This window comes from Delphinus delphis, chromosome 3 (genome assembly GCF_949987515.2).
Source record: "Delphinus delphis chromosome 3, mDelDel1.2, whole genome shotgun sequence".
Taxonomy (NCBI): domain Eukaryota; kingdom Metazoa; phylum Chordata; class Mammalia; order Artiodactyla; family Delphinidae; genus Delphinus; species Delphinus delphis.
The window spans coordinates 14,743,306-14,758,313 of NC_082685.1; the positions used below are offsets into that span (position 1 = coordinate 14,743,306).

At 57.0% G+C, this 15,008-nt stretch overlaps 1 protein-coding gene across 16 annotated transcripts in view; it reads left to right on the forward strand.

The window, feature by feature from the left end:
* The window catches only part of EPS15L1 (epidermal growth factor receptor pathway substrate 15 like 1), a 101,075-nt gene that overhangs the window by 75,940 nt on the left and 10,127 nt on the right, over positions 1 to 15,008 (forward strand). For 5 of the 16 annotated variants that reach the window (XR_011246402.1, XR_011246400.1, XM_060008112.2 and 2 more), the window contains one exon: positions 3,530 to 3,662. The exons of 4 other annotated variants lie outside the window; for them this stretch is intronic. Coding sequence is in view for 8 of the 12 variants with exons in the window: in XM_060008112.2 (XP_059864095.1) it covers positions 3,530 to 3,662 (133 nt within the window). In the remaining 4 variants the exon portion in view is untranslated. Of the gene's footprint in view, positions 1 to 3,529; positions 3,663 to 6,106; positions 6,158 to 15,008 lie in introns of those variants that run through there. 7 more of the 16 variants (XM_060008110.1, XM_060008114.2, XM_060008116.2 and 4 more) reach the window with 4 other exon arrangements.

Genomic DNA, 15,008 nt, shown 5'->3' on the forward strand with positions numbered 1-15,008 from the left:
TTTAAACTGTGAATCTCTTAGAGCTGCTTCTCATATAGTAGCTTTTCTGTCTGTCCTTTTTTCTTTTTCTTTCTTTTTTTTTTGGAGCACACTTCACTCTAGCCCAGCCAGAGAGCCCCTACCGGCTTTACTGAAACCCTTCTAAAAATAGCAACTTTCCCTGAAGCCACAGCCTGAGTAGGAACCAGTCAGGTCCCAAAGGAAGCTTCTTGGGAAACTTCAAGTCATGAAAATTAGGATTCGGAAATGACGCAGGCTTTTTGGTGTCAGAAGTAATATAATTCCCTGCTGTGGCCGAACCAGGCGCTTACAGTTGGAACCCTTTCGCCTTGGAGCGGGCCCACTGGCTCCGTGGGTTTAGACAGACGAGGGGGCGGAGAGTCGGCTTGGCCCGTGGAGTCCCCAGCCAGCCGGGAGGCTCACTGCAGCTCGCGCTCCAGGCTGGGGGTTGCACGGGCTGGGTGGACAAGGGCCCTGTGCACCCCACAACTCTGGGGGGGGGGGTCACGTCCAGAGAGCCCTGGGTGTCCCTCTATACCCCTTCCCCAGAGCTGGCGCCTTTGCAGCACCCAAGACAAGAACTGGGGCCCACGCAGGTGCCTCGGGGGCTGGTCACGCCTCCACTCTGTCAAGATTAGTTTTGATTCCCTCCTGCCCGTCTCAGGTTGTGGCGAGGGCAGCAAGAGTCCTAGACCCAGGCTGTGTCCTGGGAACGTCAGAAGCAGAGGCATCAGCATTCCCTCGCTCTCCATCTCCTTAGCCCCCACTGCGTCTTCTTTCCCAACCAGCAGACCCTGACCCACTCACTTTAGAGCTAAGCTGCTGGTCGACACGGCACCTTAGCTCTACTGCTCTCTTCGTCTGGAAAAGGCTCTGTGAATGACGGGAAGCAGCAGAAATGAAGCATCGGTGGCCGATGGAGCGTTTGCAGATTCTTGTGGGTATCCAAGAGAGTTCTAGTCACATCCACATCCTTGGCGTGATTATAATCGTGCTATCTTTGTGCTGATGCAGTCCAGGTGCCAGCTGGAGCAATTTATGCATTACCTTTCGTTTTCTTGCCACAGCCCTGCGAGCTGGGGCCTGTCATTATCGTTGTTTCATAGATGAGGAAACAGAGGCACGGAGCCGGTAGCAGGGCCTCCAGATCCCATCCCAACCACTGTGCTCTGCAGCAGACGTTCTGGAAATTCGAGCAGCAGGTTTTGCAGAGACTCCCAGACTTTTGTACCGAAAAGGACAAGCGTCACAGAGCCTGGGAAAGGGGGGCAGCAGCAGTGGAGGGAGGGACCTCCTTGCTCCATTGCAGCCCTTCTGGCTCAGAGCTTCCCGGCGGGCCCAGGTGGTCTTGGCAGGGAAATGAGTCTTTCCCATTAGACCCCATCCTCCCCAGGGCCTTCTGCCCTGCTCTGCCCCTTGCCTGCATCTGTGCATGTCTCCCTCATGGGCATGAGGAGAGTCCCCAGACCTCCCGTGGGGGGCGGGCGGCGGGCTGCCAGCAGCCAAGGGCAGGGCCCGAGAGCCCTGGCCCAGGAGGTGGACGGCGTGGGTTCCCACCCTGACTCCCCCGCTGAGGTGCTGTGTGACTAGCAGGCTGCATCTCCTCCCCGTGCCTCAGTTTCCCTGTGTATAAGGTAGAAGTGGTGACAGTAGGACTTGTCCCAAGGCCATTGGGAAGATGTGGTGAGAAGATCAGCGAGCGTCTCCTACCCTGGCGGCCCCAGAGGCTTGTGGGGAGGAACCAGGGCGCCCAGTGGGCTTGGCTGAGTGTGCAGCAGCCACCCCGGGCCCCCTCCTCCTCCCTGGGGGCTGGCCGCCTCTCTCCCACCTGAGGCTAGTATCTAGGTACCAGGGGCAGAGGCGGCCGCATCCCCGTCCCCGTGACCGGATCCGGAAGAGGGGGAGCCGCGTCCCCGTGACTGGCATCAGCCCTTCTCCCCACTTCTCCAGTGATGTGTCGGAACCAGATTACCTAAGAAGGTCCCACAAGTGCACTCTTGTGTTCCTGCTTTGTCTTCTGTCCCTTGACCTGCCCCACTGGGGAGGGCATCGCAAGTGCCCCTCCTCACGCAACCCCCCCCTCCACCCCTGCTGCGTGTGGCCCACCCTGTCCCACTGCGCGTCTCCTTTCCTTTGCTTTTTGAGGACCGTATCAGCATTTTCACTCCCGTGTCCACCAATTCCTTTAGTGTCTAGCAGCTATGAATCTCCTTGCTCTACTTTTTCGTAAACGTGGTCTCCCACCTCTGTAGAAAGCAGTCTCCTCCCTTTGGGGTGCAGCTCTGGCTGTCTGTGCGCATCCGTCTGTCGGTGGAGGTTTGTTATGCCTGGTACTGTGCTGGTGCTCCAGGTGAGAGTGCACAGGTAGACAAGTCCCTGCCCGCCGCAGGCAGTTGGCAGGTGTGCGCCCTGTCACTGGCACTTGCCTTTCAGGCAACTTGCCCCAGTTAGGTGGGAGGGGCCTGAGTACCCGTCACTGCGGCGTGATGTGTGTCCCGTCAGCTCCCACCAGGATGTCCGAGCAGTCAGTCAGTAGGAAGGGGTGTCAGGGAGAGCTCTGGGGGTGGCAGTGAGGTCTAGCCAGTCTCTGAGGAAGAAGAGGGGCTTGAGGTGGACGGGGTGGGCTGAGCCCCCAGTTGGGGACTCTGTATATATGGAGGCCTCGAGATGGGGCACAAGGGGGTTCCAGGCACCGGGGAACTGGCCAGGAGAGGGTTGGGGCAACTGCAGGGATGAAGCTAAAGCCCTGGGCAGTGGCAGGGGGGTAGGGTGGTGAGGGGCTGTGAGGGAGGCCCTGCATGACTTGAGGAGTGCCTGGAGGTTACCTTCAAGCTTCAGGGCTGTTCAGTGCTCCTACCCACCTCCCATCTACCTAGCTCCCTACCTGCCTGGCAGCTGTACCTACCCATCTACCTACCTGCCCACCCATCTATCCAAGCATCTCTCTGTTGCTGGTTGACATGGTCCCTCCTGGGTCTGAGGTGGTAGATGTGGAGGTGGGTGGAAGCAGGAGGAGGCTGGGGGAGGGTCCGGGCCAGAGCTGACAAGAGCCCACTGGAGGCAGCGATGGCTGTGCCCACGGGGCTGCGGTGGGCTCTGACCTGAGCCACTGGGTCAGGCAGCCCACGGGCACAGAGAGGGTCTGGTGCCGCTCTGACCCAACGCCTGACACTGACTGAAGGGGGAGAGGCTGGGCGCATCTCTGAAGTATGAGCAGGAAGCCCAGGGGACCCTGGGGTCAGGAGAGACCTGATATCCCCCTGTGGGTGGCAGGAAGCACCCCACCCCCACCCCATGTCAGAAGCCCGTCGAGGCACCGGGTTACTCTCACTTGCTCTGTGTGTTTGCTGGCTGCTCCTCACTGGCCAGAGGACCCTGGCTGTTGAGGGTGGAGGAAAGTGGGGGGGGCTTGTGAGAGACCCTGGGCCCGAGTGGCGGCCATGCTGTGCAAGCCCGGAGGGCTCGGTGGATGTCCGCTGCCTCCGTGTTAACGATTATCTCTGCCTCTCTTTCGTGTCCTCTCTTACAGCCCCCAACTTCTGGCCCTTTCACCTCCTCCTTTGGAGGGGCAGGATGCTCAGATGACCCCTTTAAAAGTAAACAGGACACTCCCGCTCTGCCTCCGAAGAAACCTGCTCCTCCGCGGCCTAAACCGCCCAGCGGTCAGTACGCTTTCTTCTCTCACAGCCACCCGCCCACCGTCGCCAGGCAGCGGGGGCACTGCGGGCCCCTCCTTTCACCAGCCCAGAGTAGAGCAGACGCTGCAGGGCCTGCACTCAGAGCAGGAGGGTCTCCCCTCCGGCCGTCGCCTGGGTCCGCACACACTGTGTGCCTGGGACGTGCTTCCCGCCCCATCTGCCCTCGCCTCATCCTCTGGGCCTCTTGGCTCCAGGCTGTGTGGGGCTCCAGGGTGGTCTCCGGAAGGCCAAGAGCTCAGAGCCCTCCTTGCGGTCGGGAGAGCTGCCGCATGGCCCCCGGTTCAGCATGCAGTCGTGGCCCCTCCGGCCTCCCCACCCGACCCAAGCTCTTTCCCAGGTTGGCTCAGGGAGGGCCCAGGGGTGGGGACGGCAGCAGCAGTGGCTGAGGCCTCCACTCAATCCAGTGCCTCCAGACTGGTTAAGGACTTGGGGAGGGGTGGGTGGGGTCTTCCTTGGCCATGTTTGATGTGAGAGGAGGCAGGATGGCTCGGGGCTCCCTTCTCCTCCGCTCCGGCCCCAGCATCTAGGTGGATGGCTCCGAGCAAGGGGTTTCCTGTAGACTCTGCCTCTCCTGGCTGCGGTGGGGTGGCTGCTTTCTCTCAGGGGTGAGCCTGGCATGTCCCCCTGAGGATGCTGAGGACTGTTAGCTCATGCAGGGGACCTCTCTTACGTGATGGCGATAGGCCAACAGGCCAGGTTACCAGACTCAAAAGCAGAAAGCTATTGCTCCAAGCGGCAGAGAGATTCACTGCAATTTCCCAGTCCATTTATCTGTCCCCTCTTCATCGTTCGCGCTCATCTCCCAGCAGAATCACCTATGTTGTCCTTAGACTTCTGGATGGCCACAGGAGAACCACACGCTCCCTCGGTCGCGCCTTCTATTCCACAGCCTTCCTCTCCTCGGTCCTTTCTGTCGGGGGGGTGGTGCTCTCCTTCCCGCCCGAGCTCGCCCTTCCCCGTCAGTCCGCCCCGGGGACTCGCCTTGGCACCTTGTGGTCATCGGTGCAGGCCCCCAAGCTCTCTAGTTTCAAGGGGTCATCAGTCCAAGGCTGGCCAGTCTTCCTACACCTGCCACTGGAGCCAAACAGAGGGGAAAAGCTATTTAAAAATGCTCCCTCTCCCTTTCTGTCACCTGGGCTGGCCAGAGCTTTCTCTCAGGAGGACAGGAACTCCGCCCGCAGTACTCAGTTTGGCCTCCTTGTGGATGGGTCACGAGAGAAAGCACGACCACAGGCGGGATGAATTTATAACAGGTTTTCTGTGAACTGTGAGCAGAAACACACACATAAAGAGATCACTTCTGTAAGCCACGCATCAAAGGCATTTATCATAAAACGGGGGAGAAAAGCAAAAACAACAAAGGAATTCCCTTGTGTCTGTGAGAGGCCGTTTATATATACCTTAGAGGCAGTGGCCCTTAGGGAACCCCTGACGGTCTCCTGATGGAATGACATTGGGCCTTCTCTGCCTGAAAGATGGGAGCCACAGCACACCTACACACACGTGCACATGCAGTCACACGCTGCACTCGTGCACACGCTCGCACAGTGCTTGCATACACCTGCATGCACACTGCACACGTGAAAGTACACACACACGAGTGCACACGTGCCCAGCAGCTCGGCATCTGTCGGGCCTCGTGGAGGAGCTGCTCCCCTCACTGGCTGTGGCAGGCGCAGAGCTTCATTCTCGGGGTTTCTTGGAAACACTCATCTCAGCCTCCTCCCCTTCCCTGAACCAATGCTGGGTGCTTTTGAACTTGCCCTCCGCTGTCACCTCCCCTTGTGTCTCCCTCTGCGAGCCTCTCCACCCCGCCTTGGCTTCTGCTTTCAGTGTGCCGTGGACTTAGAAAGCAGAGCCCGCCAGAGGCATGGCTCACCTCCTTGGAGCTGACTTCAGGGCTCGGGCTTTTTAGAGCGCTGTCCACGTTTGGGGAGGTTTGGCCCTGTATGCTGGGGGTCTCAGGCTGCCTTTGCTCGTGGCTTGGGGCTGCCGCAACCTTGCTGTGCCACAGCCTGCTAGGGTGCCGGGTGCCCCGAATATCGTCTTCACGTCACAGCCCTCAAGGTGCACGTGCATGACTGTTAGCTTGCCAGATTCTAGCAAGACCCGCAAAGACGGGGCAGGCACCGTGATGCCCTCTTACTGGAACTGGAAAGGGAAGTGAGAGGGGTCACGTGTGACCCAAGGTCACGCAGCAAGGTGGTAGCAGGACCAGCCCTGGACCCAGGGGCCACCACCGCCCCCCTGCCGGCCTCCCACCCCCAGAGACAGCTGTAATGACAATCAGGCTGTGAGGTGCGGGTGCTCTGGACAGTAGTCAGCTTGTGTGCAGTGCGTAATCTGTGAGCGGCCACGACGTGTCTGCGTAGAGGCCTAAATGTCTCTCATCTGATTCTCTTACCTAGAAGCAGTGGCTGAACAGGAAATCCCTGCGTTGTACACACTGCTGGGTGGTAGGTACACACTGTGTGGCGGGTGCCCCTGGAGCACTTCCAGTGGTGTTTCTGCTGTGATTTCATACTAACCTCTAACAACCTGGAAATTGCTGGCTGTGCCGATGCCGATGTACCCGCGAGGGACACCTGACCCAGCAGGTGGATGTAGGTGGGTGGGGGGCATTTGGCTCTTTGAGGGATGCGCAGGAAGGTGTCCACCCCACGCTGCTTCCCTGATTGAGGGAATTGGAGCCCAGCTGTGCACACTGCTCTCCCCTCCCCCATCCAGGCCGCAAGGAGCAAGGCCACTTAAACCGGAGCCTCCTGGCAGTTATCTGGTTCTTAGCAAGACAGGTCGGCAGAGGAGAGTTGGAGGAAGTCCCACTCAGAACGGTTGTTATGAAAGCATCAGGCCTGGCTCTTGTTTTCTTGGCTGCTAAAGATGAGAAGCAACCAAGATGTCCAGCTGTTGTTGTCGTTGTTTTTGTAAGAAAACAAAAGTCCAGCAGTTTGCAAGGGAGGGGATGGAATGTGCTCTTCTGCTCGTCTTGCTGACCCAGCCTTTTCCCGCTTCGAGGGGCCGCGTGGCCAGCATGTGGCAATGCCGGGCGGTCACGCTCAGGGGCCATCCTGACACGTGGGGGAGCGTTGGTCCCAGGCGGCTGAGCCGGGAGGAGATGAGGCAGGTACCCTGCTCCCGGGGACGTGTGGCCCTGGCGGTCGAGCTGTGATCCCGCGAAGGTAGGCGAGTGGACAATCCAGCCTGCTGCGTGATAATGATTTTTCTCACAACCCACACACACAGCTTCATACCTGCACTCCAAATACCAAGAGGAAGGAATGGGCTCTTCTGTAACCCTCGCCGCCCCGCATGTGAAATGGGTCCGATTGGCCACATTCCCACTTGAGGCTGGTCTGCAGGGGACCCAGAGGTTTCTAGAACCCTGCCAGGTCTTTGCGCCTGGAGTCGACTCCGATGTGTGAGGCCAGGACAGGCGAATCTGATGCCATATCCCTCCAGCATCTGGGCCACCTGTCCCACTAGAATCCCGAGAGGCTGTGTGATCAGGATGGTTTCACGTTCCAGCCGCTTCCATTTCCCTGAGGGGCTCTGGGCAAGTGTCTTAACCTCGCCGAACCTCAGTTTCCCTGCCTGGACATGGGACCAACTCTGGCCTAGCATGTGGCCTCTCTGGTAAGTGCCTTGCACAGTGATTACCATGATGGGCATGGTGTGCATCCCCCAACCCATCCCCAGGGTACAGAGACCAGGACTCGGGGTCCTCCTTCCCTAGCTCCTTTCCCGGGAAAGACAGAGGCTGGGCCTGAGGTGGACATATGCGTACAGGGATTTATCAAGGGATCCTTTTCCCCCATGAGATTGCAGTTTAGCAGAAACCTTTGCAGTTGAAAAAAAGTCAGAGCGTGGGTAGTTGAACTTCAAAGAGGTCTCCAGGGTCCCCTCTGGCGAAGCTCAGCTGTCGTCACTCGTGGGACCAAATGCACGTTTGGGTCTGAGTTACTCTTGGTTTTTGGGGTGCCATCTCTTGTGCACCAGCGGCTTCAGTTTTTACATTCTGTGGGAGCTGGTTTTTTGTTTGTGTTTTTGAGCTTGATTAAAGATTAATTGACATGCGACAAACGTATATAAGCATCAGCCTGTGCAGTCACGGTGGGGATCCTACCAACTGGGACCCTCACCAGGGTTCTCTGGGAAAGAGTTCTGGTGCCATAGGTGTGTGACCGGCGCAGCCCGCGGCTGGCCGTCTGCTCTGACCCAAGCCAGAAAGTGGACCTTTGGGGGCTGTCAAGAATCGCCCTCTGTGGCATGTGCACGGAGCTTTGGCATCAGTGCTGAGTTCTCTGTGCCTGGAGGTCTTTTCTAGAAAAGTCTATCAAGGTATGAAATGACCAGCAGGTGTCTGTTTGGGGTAGAGAGAATTGGTTTCTTCTAGGCAGATGCAAAACAGACCGTTCTGGCAGCCGCCGAAACCTGTCAGTTAGAGTTAGCGCTGGCACACCTCCCCCAGGTAAACAGCGGTGTGCTTTCTGCAACGGACCGGAGATCGAGATCAGTCAGAACTCACCGCTAAAGAGTTTCTAGGTAAAAGTTGTTGATTTGCAAAGGGAGAAACAGATTTTTTTTTAAGTGCAGGAAATGGCTGTGTGGGTGTCAGTGATTGGGCCTCGCGCCTGCGGCGACAGATAGCGGGATCCTGTGCCCCGGGCCCCACCCTTGCCACTTCCTGCAAGTGCAGCCCCGCGTTGCGGTTCCTGCAGCGCCCGGGTGACACCAGCTAGCGCGCCTTCACCACTAACCAGCCAGTCACCTTTAACCTTTCCCCAATTTAATTATTATTACTGCTAATAACCTTTGCACCTTCAGGATAAAACCACGCACACACTGGTGATGTCTTTCTGCCCCTCTTCCCCTTCCCATAATTCTTCCAACACACACAGGACAACGGGAGACCGTTTAACCGGGGTCCTGTTTGGTTCAAGTGATTCTCAAAAAGTAAATAGATAAATAATCATTTCCCCCCTAGAACATGAGTCCCCTCCCACAGCTGTGACTGACTCCACACAGGGTGACTGGCTGTGGGATCTTTCTCTTGGGTGGTTTTCTGGTTGCCGCCCACACTTGGGCCAAGCCCGCTGGCTCGGTGGTCCGCTTGACCGTCCCGGGAGCTGCCACACAGGACTCGGTCAGGGAGGACGCCCCCGGTTCATCCGTGGCGCCAGCCCAGGTGTGTGCTTGGCTCTGAGATGCCAGGCTGGGGGTGAAACCAGGGTGGTCATCCCTGGCCCGTGTGGGTTCCGTCCCCTTGTTTGTTGCACAAGATCCACTCTTAAAATGGCTTCACCAGTTGAGCCGTGCGGTTAGCACCTCAACCTTGAGCTTAACTACTTTAATTCCGTTCCCACGATGATTTCAGAGAGATAATTTGGTGGGTACCTGTGAAGTTCTAGAACGGGACAAAAGCAGTTCACTGCCAGCTCGAGGAGCCTGGAATTATGGCCGTTGCCAGCCAGCCAGGGTTGGGGTACTCCAGGGGAGCCTCAGGCGCCCAGCCTGGTGGAGTCCTCCTTTCCCGCGGGCCACCCCCTGCCCGCCGGGAGCTTCTGTGCCAGGGCTGGGCGGGACCCCTGCCAGCGTGTGCTCGAGAGCTGGCTCCCAGCAGAGGGAGAAAAGCCATTGTCCTCTCAGCCTCTTAACCTGTAAAGTGCCTGGAGATGAATTGCTCTTTGGGGTGAATTTCTGTTCTCAAAGTTGGCAGAGTTCAAAAATAGAAGCATTTGCCTACCTTAGCACACGCCCACCCTCCTGCGCCCGGAATCGAGCGGTGGATTGAGTGGGAGTTGAGTGACGCTCTTGTTGCCTATCGTTCAGCGGGGTGCAAGTGCCCAGGCTTGGGGTTCTGGAGCAGAGGAGTCAGGGCTCAGCCAGCTGGGCTCTGGTGGCGGGGTGTAGCAGGGCCTCGTGTTAGGGTGCAGGCCCAGAGAGTGTGGACTCCTCTCTCTGGTGTCTGCGCATCCGTGTGAACGGACAGCAGCTGCCACCTTGACCCCGGCCCCCTCCCCGGCCGCCAGGGGCTGCCTCGTGTACCTGCCCCCAGGCCTCCTGCAGCCCCTTGGTTCCACCTACAGCAAGGTGAGGGGGCCCAGGACGATGTTCCTTGTGCAGCCCTTGCTGTTCTGATGGGGTGAATGTGGTCCCTCATCTCTCACATTCAGAGCACTGAGTCAACCCCCGGCCGCCGCCATTGTCAGTTGAAAAACAGCACATGTGTGTAATCTGAGTGGGTGGTGGGAACTGGCTGTAAAGGGAGTGAGAGTGGGCGGGTCCCCCATCTACTGCAGGCTCTCTGGCTCCTTTCATGCGGCCCCGACAACGGGAGGGGGCTCCGGGTGGGCTCTGCATCCCCCCTCCAGTGCACAAGTGCCTTCAAACTGGCTTCCAGACCCACCGTGTGGCACCCTGGGGATTTTGTTAAATGTGGGCACGGCGCCTCTCTGCCCGTGCAGTGGTGGCGTTCTGGCAGCATTGGCACTGCTCTATAGGGAGGAACAAAGCCTGGGCCACCGCGGCCCCAGGGCTCTCCCCACCAGGCTGTAGCTAACATATCCCTTGTCCCCCCCCAAGGCACCCTAGGCCCCTCAGAGGGACGAGGCAGGCCAGCACACAGGGCTGATTCAGCAGAGTGTGTTGCAGGCGCAAATCAAAGAACAAATACGATTTTTCAAAAAGCAGAACTGTGAGACCTGCCAGTCTGCATTATTTTGGTTGCAAAGACTGATCTGTGATTTGTAAATTCGTTTATATGTCATGTACCCACTCCCCGTTTTTGCTGCAGAACTAAAGTAGCCCCTGTCAGGTTTCTTATGAATGTCTTAGGAGCTTTTCGTGGAAACCTTGAAAATTGTATTTTTCAGTCCAAAGGATATTTGTCTTTTGAGGACCCTGAAAGTGTGGCTACTTTTCCCCCTTCTCTGCTTTTCCTTCTGACAGTGCGAAGACCCCACATCCAGTGGGCTCCTCAGCCTTGACTACCCTGGGCACCTCACAGAGAATGAAAAACGCATCAGTTCAGGGGGCGCCTGGTGGATAATAGTAAATATTTGTTCAGCTTTTCTCAACAATTCAGAACCAAACCTCATCCTGTTCCCTTCAATGCATTAAGCAGATTTTTCTTAAAATTCGGTAAATATTTTTAGTGGAAAATCTCAAGATTGTGATGGTGGGGACCTCAGATTTTATCTGCCGGCACTGTGCTGCTTGGCACGGCTTTGATCTGCCGGGCTTGCCTTCTCCTCGCGTGTGCATCAGCCACAGCGAGCGGGGCTGGTGTCTGCAGGACTCCTCGCTGGCAAGCCGCTTGGGTGGCCCTGTGGGTCACGTCCTGAGAAATTAGCTCTCCTCGCTCTCCCGCCCCATCCCGCCACAGGGGGACGTCTGTTTTTCACGTGTGTTGGTGAAAAGCGATCTTCTTCAGTAAAAAGTTCCCAAGTGATTATGGATGTGAAAGGTTGTGCTCCGGACAGCCTGCTTTCTCTCTCCCCCCAGTTAAGCTTTGTTGGTGGGTTTAAGGGGGCAGGAGGGGAGGCACCAAGGTGACAAGGAGTGCCTCCTCCCAGCCACAGCTCTCCTGTGTAGTATGACTCTCGGAAGCCTGGCGGTTGTGTAGGCGTCCCCTATAGTGTAGGACGAGTGACAGTTGTGTAGGCGTCCCCTGTAGTGTAGGACGAGTGACTGTTGTGTAGGCGTCCCCTGTAGTGTAGGACGAGTGACAGTTGTGTAGGCGTCCCCCGTAGTGTAGGACGAGTGACAGTTGTGTGGACGTCCCGTGTTGCAACGAATGGCAGTTTGGGAACGTCCTGTGTTGTGTAGGGTAGTAGCTCAGGTGGGGCAGCTGTCCTGACCACAAACCTTTGTTTTTTATTTTTGTGTTTTGTTGTTTTTGTATTTAAGTCTCATCTACAGAACTGCATTTCCCAACTGCAGCCCTCAATCTTATAAATAGAACGCAGCAAGTATCTGGTTGGGATGAAAACATACACTCAGACTCATGTCTATTTTTGATATTTTCATTCATCCGATTTATTGAGACCCCCCCCAAAATCACCCAACCCTCTTACTTTTCTTCTAAGTAAAGAATTTCAAGCAAGAGAATCTGGCTTCTTTCAGTGTTCACATTTGTATGTTGAGGGGGGTTTGTGTTCTATCATTCTCTCCACTCACCGCCGCTGCAGGGACCCTCCCGGCAGAGAGCTTCCCGAGAGGCGAGGAGGGAGGGTCGGCACGGGCTTCACCACTGCTGGGTTGCCGGGGGCCTGTGTGGCCTCAGAAAGTTCAGAAGTAGGGGAATAAAAGACATTGCTACCAGGGTGGGGCCGGCCACCGAAGTTTTTTTTAACAGCACACACCGTGGTAAACGATCGGGTTCATATTGTTTTTGCTCAAGGCTGTCCTGTGTGTGGTTTCGGTGCACCGCTGGGGTAGCTGCTGAAACTGCTGCGGTTTGAAATAAGTCCTTTTCTGTCCTATCCTCAACCTTGCGTTCCTCCCTCTGGTCATGAAGACTCCTCTGAGTGATGGAGAGTCTCTCTGGGGGGCGCGGCAGCAGCTTCCAGCCAGCCCCCAGGGCTGGAAGTCACAGGCTCCAGCCTCTGCAGTCACAGCCTCCCCTAGGCTCGGGGCTCCCTTCCCTGGGCAGGTGTCTAGGAATGACAGGCCAGGTATCATCCTGGTTAGCTTTATACCAAAATTAAAAAAAAAAAAAGGGTGATCTGTGCTCTCTTCACTGAAACACGCCCCAGTCAAGCTTTTTCCTCACTCTCCGTACCCGGAGCCACGGAAAGGCATAAAGCCGGGCAGCCGGCTTTGCTCGGGGGGCATGGAGGCAGATCGAGTTACTTTGTCCCGTTTGAGATGAGCAACACCTCAGAAAATCGGAAAAAAACCAAAACAATTAAGGGTTAGCAGAAGTGGTTACATAAAAGCAGGAACTAGCCCCAGAATGTTTTAAAAGCACAGCTGCTAAAAATAAACGGGGGCGCAGAGTGGGAAGTTTGGACCAAGGGCAATCAGGGCGAGGGTTTCTTTGTAAAAAGCCTATGCTCGCGAGCATCGTGTCAGGCCGATCCGGGGATGCCACCGATTTCGCACGTGCCAGGTCCGATAATTCAGCCTCTGTGCCTGAGCAGAAAAACAGATAACCGAGAAAAAACCGTTTGATTTTCTCCCCCTCACGCCCCCGAAAACAGGAGCAGTTGATGTGCCCTGGTTTCATATTAACACAGTCATGATTTCTAAATAACAACGGTTTCGGCAGCAGAGCAAAACCAGTCCCGGGCTGTGCTTGACATGATTGCCAGTTCTCATCTCCCCGATCATCTCTTTGCTTGTCGGAAACCTCAACTTGACATTCTAGCTGGCTGGATTCTTAACTGCCCCCCACCCCCCACCAAAAACTGATTAAAAAAAAAAATCCCCCAAAGCAGGGGAGGAAGGTCTTCTTAATTGAAAAAGGAAAAAAAAGAAGAGCGCACAAGTGGGCAATGATGTATTTATTTGAACATTTGGACTGTTGTGGTCGCTCTCAGGGCCTGGCTGGGGTCGACTGACCCACTTACCCCCGGCTCAGATGTCTGCCCTTTGTGAGCAACTCCTGCAAGAAGTGCTCCAGGAAGTCAAGCAGCCGTCCACCCTGGACTTGCTGCTGGAACCAGAGGCTGCTCTGGGCCCTGGGCTTTTCAGCCTGTCCCTGGCAACTCTTACTTTTTCTTGGATTTGGATTTTGCTATTTGGTCCATTCTTTTAGTTTCTGATTTTAAAAACATTAGCCTAAGAGTGCACCGATGAATACTTGTCGCCCTTTCTTGCAAAGGAGGGAAGCCAGATGCCTGTATCCCTTCCTGGCTCATCAGTGAGGTTCCCCCAAAGGCCTCAGGCCCCTCAGGATGGCCCCGTGGAGCCTGGGTGGTGGCATCCCGCCCATGAGGACCCCCACCAAGAAGAGGGGGCTGGTATTACTGGCACCTGCAGTGTGCGGAGCCCCACCTACGTGGAGCTGACCCTCAGGTGTGCCGGAGACCAAGACAGGTTGGTGCACGGGAGGTAGACAGGGCAGTGGGGAAGCCTGCAGGGGTGGAGTGAGCCCTGGAGAAGGGTCTTCCAGGGGAAGGGAAAGGCTGTGTCAGGGCCGGGGGAGACTGGCCGGGCTGGACAGTGCAGGGCGGTCAGCATGGTGGAAGTCGCTAGTTGCTATGGGAAGGAGGCCGCGGTGGCCAGGCTGCAGGGACTGTGCCCGCTGAGGTCAGTGTCCCTTCCCTCAGTGTCGCCACCCCTCAGGACCGCGTCTCCCAGGGTGCCCCTGCCAGAGGCACACATTGTACCGGCTCAGTTCGCAGGTGAGGACCCGTCACCGTGGGCCCAGAGAAGGCTGCAGGTGTTTCAGGGCCCCCCCCGCCCCGAGCATAGTTCACTCGGGAACATGTCTGTCCGTCCACGATCAAGCCCCAGTGATGCCGCGGCTTGGGGTTTGGAGAGCGAGGCGGGGTCTGCATCTTGGTGCGCCCTGCAGGGGGACTCTGGTGGGTGTGGAGCACACCTGGGGCGTGGTGCTACTCCACCCTGCAGAAGGAGGCTGCCTGGGGGGACCGAGGAAGCAGGATGGTGGCGGCCAGTGCACACAACTCAGCAGTTCAAGGGGAGGACACTGTTGCCCAGGGGCTGCACGTGCCCACCACGCTGCGCACGGGACATACGAGTGGCTCTGTTAGAGCAGAGAGCTGCAGTCGGGGGTCCTCGGTTTCCTAGTGGGGCCCATAGGGGCAAGCTGTCCTGACCTCTAGGGATTGGAGCTGCGCCGGCCTGGCCTGGCATTGGCAGACCAGTAACGCTTGATTTACGAAAGCAGGCAGCCCATCCCAGGCCGAGCCCGGCTCCGGCAGCCGTGCACAGCCGGTGCTCTATTACCCTGTGAGAGCGTGCTAGGGCCGCCGTAACAAATACCACAGACTGGGTGGCTTAGACAGCCGAAACTGAGCGTCTCGCAGATTTGGAGGCTGCAAGTCCGAGGTCAAGGTGTAGGTAGGGTTGGTTTCTCCTGAGGCCTCTCTGCTTGGCTTGTAGACAGCGTCCTCCCCCCCGTGTCTTCCCGGGGTCTCCGCTCTGTGCATGTCTGTGTCCGACTCTCCTCTGCTTCCAAGATCACCAGTCCTATTGGATTAGGGCCCACTCATAGGACCTCATTCTAATTTAATTACTTCTGCAAAGATCCCGTGTCCAAAGACAGTCACATTCCGAGGTACTGGGCGAGAGGACCTGAACATAGTGAATTGGGGGGTGTTGCGAGGGGAACCAATTCAG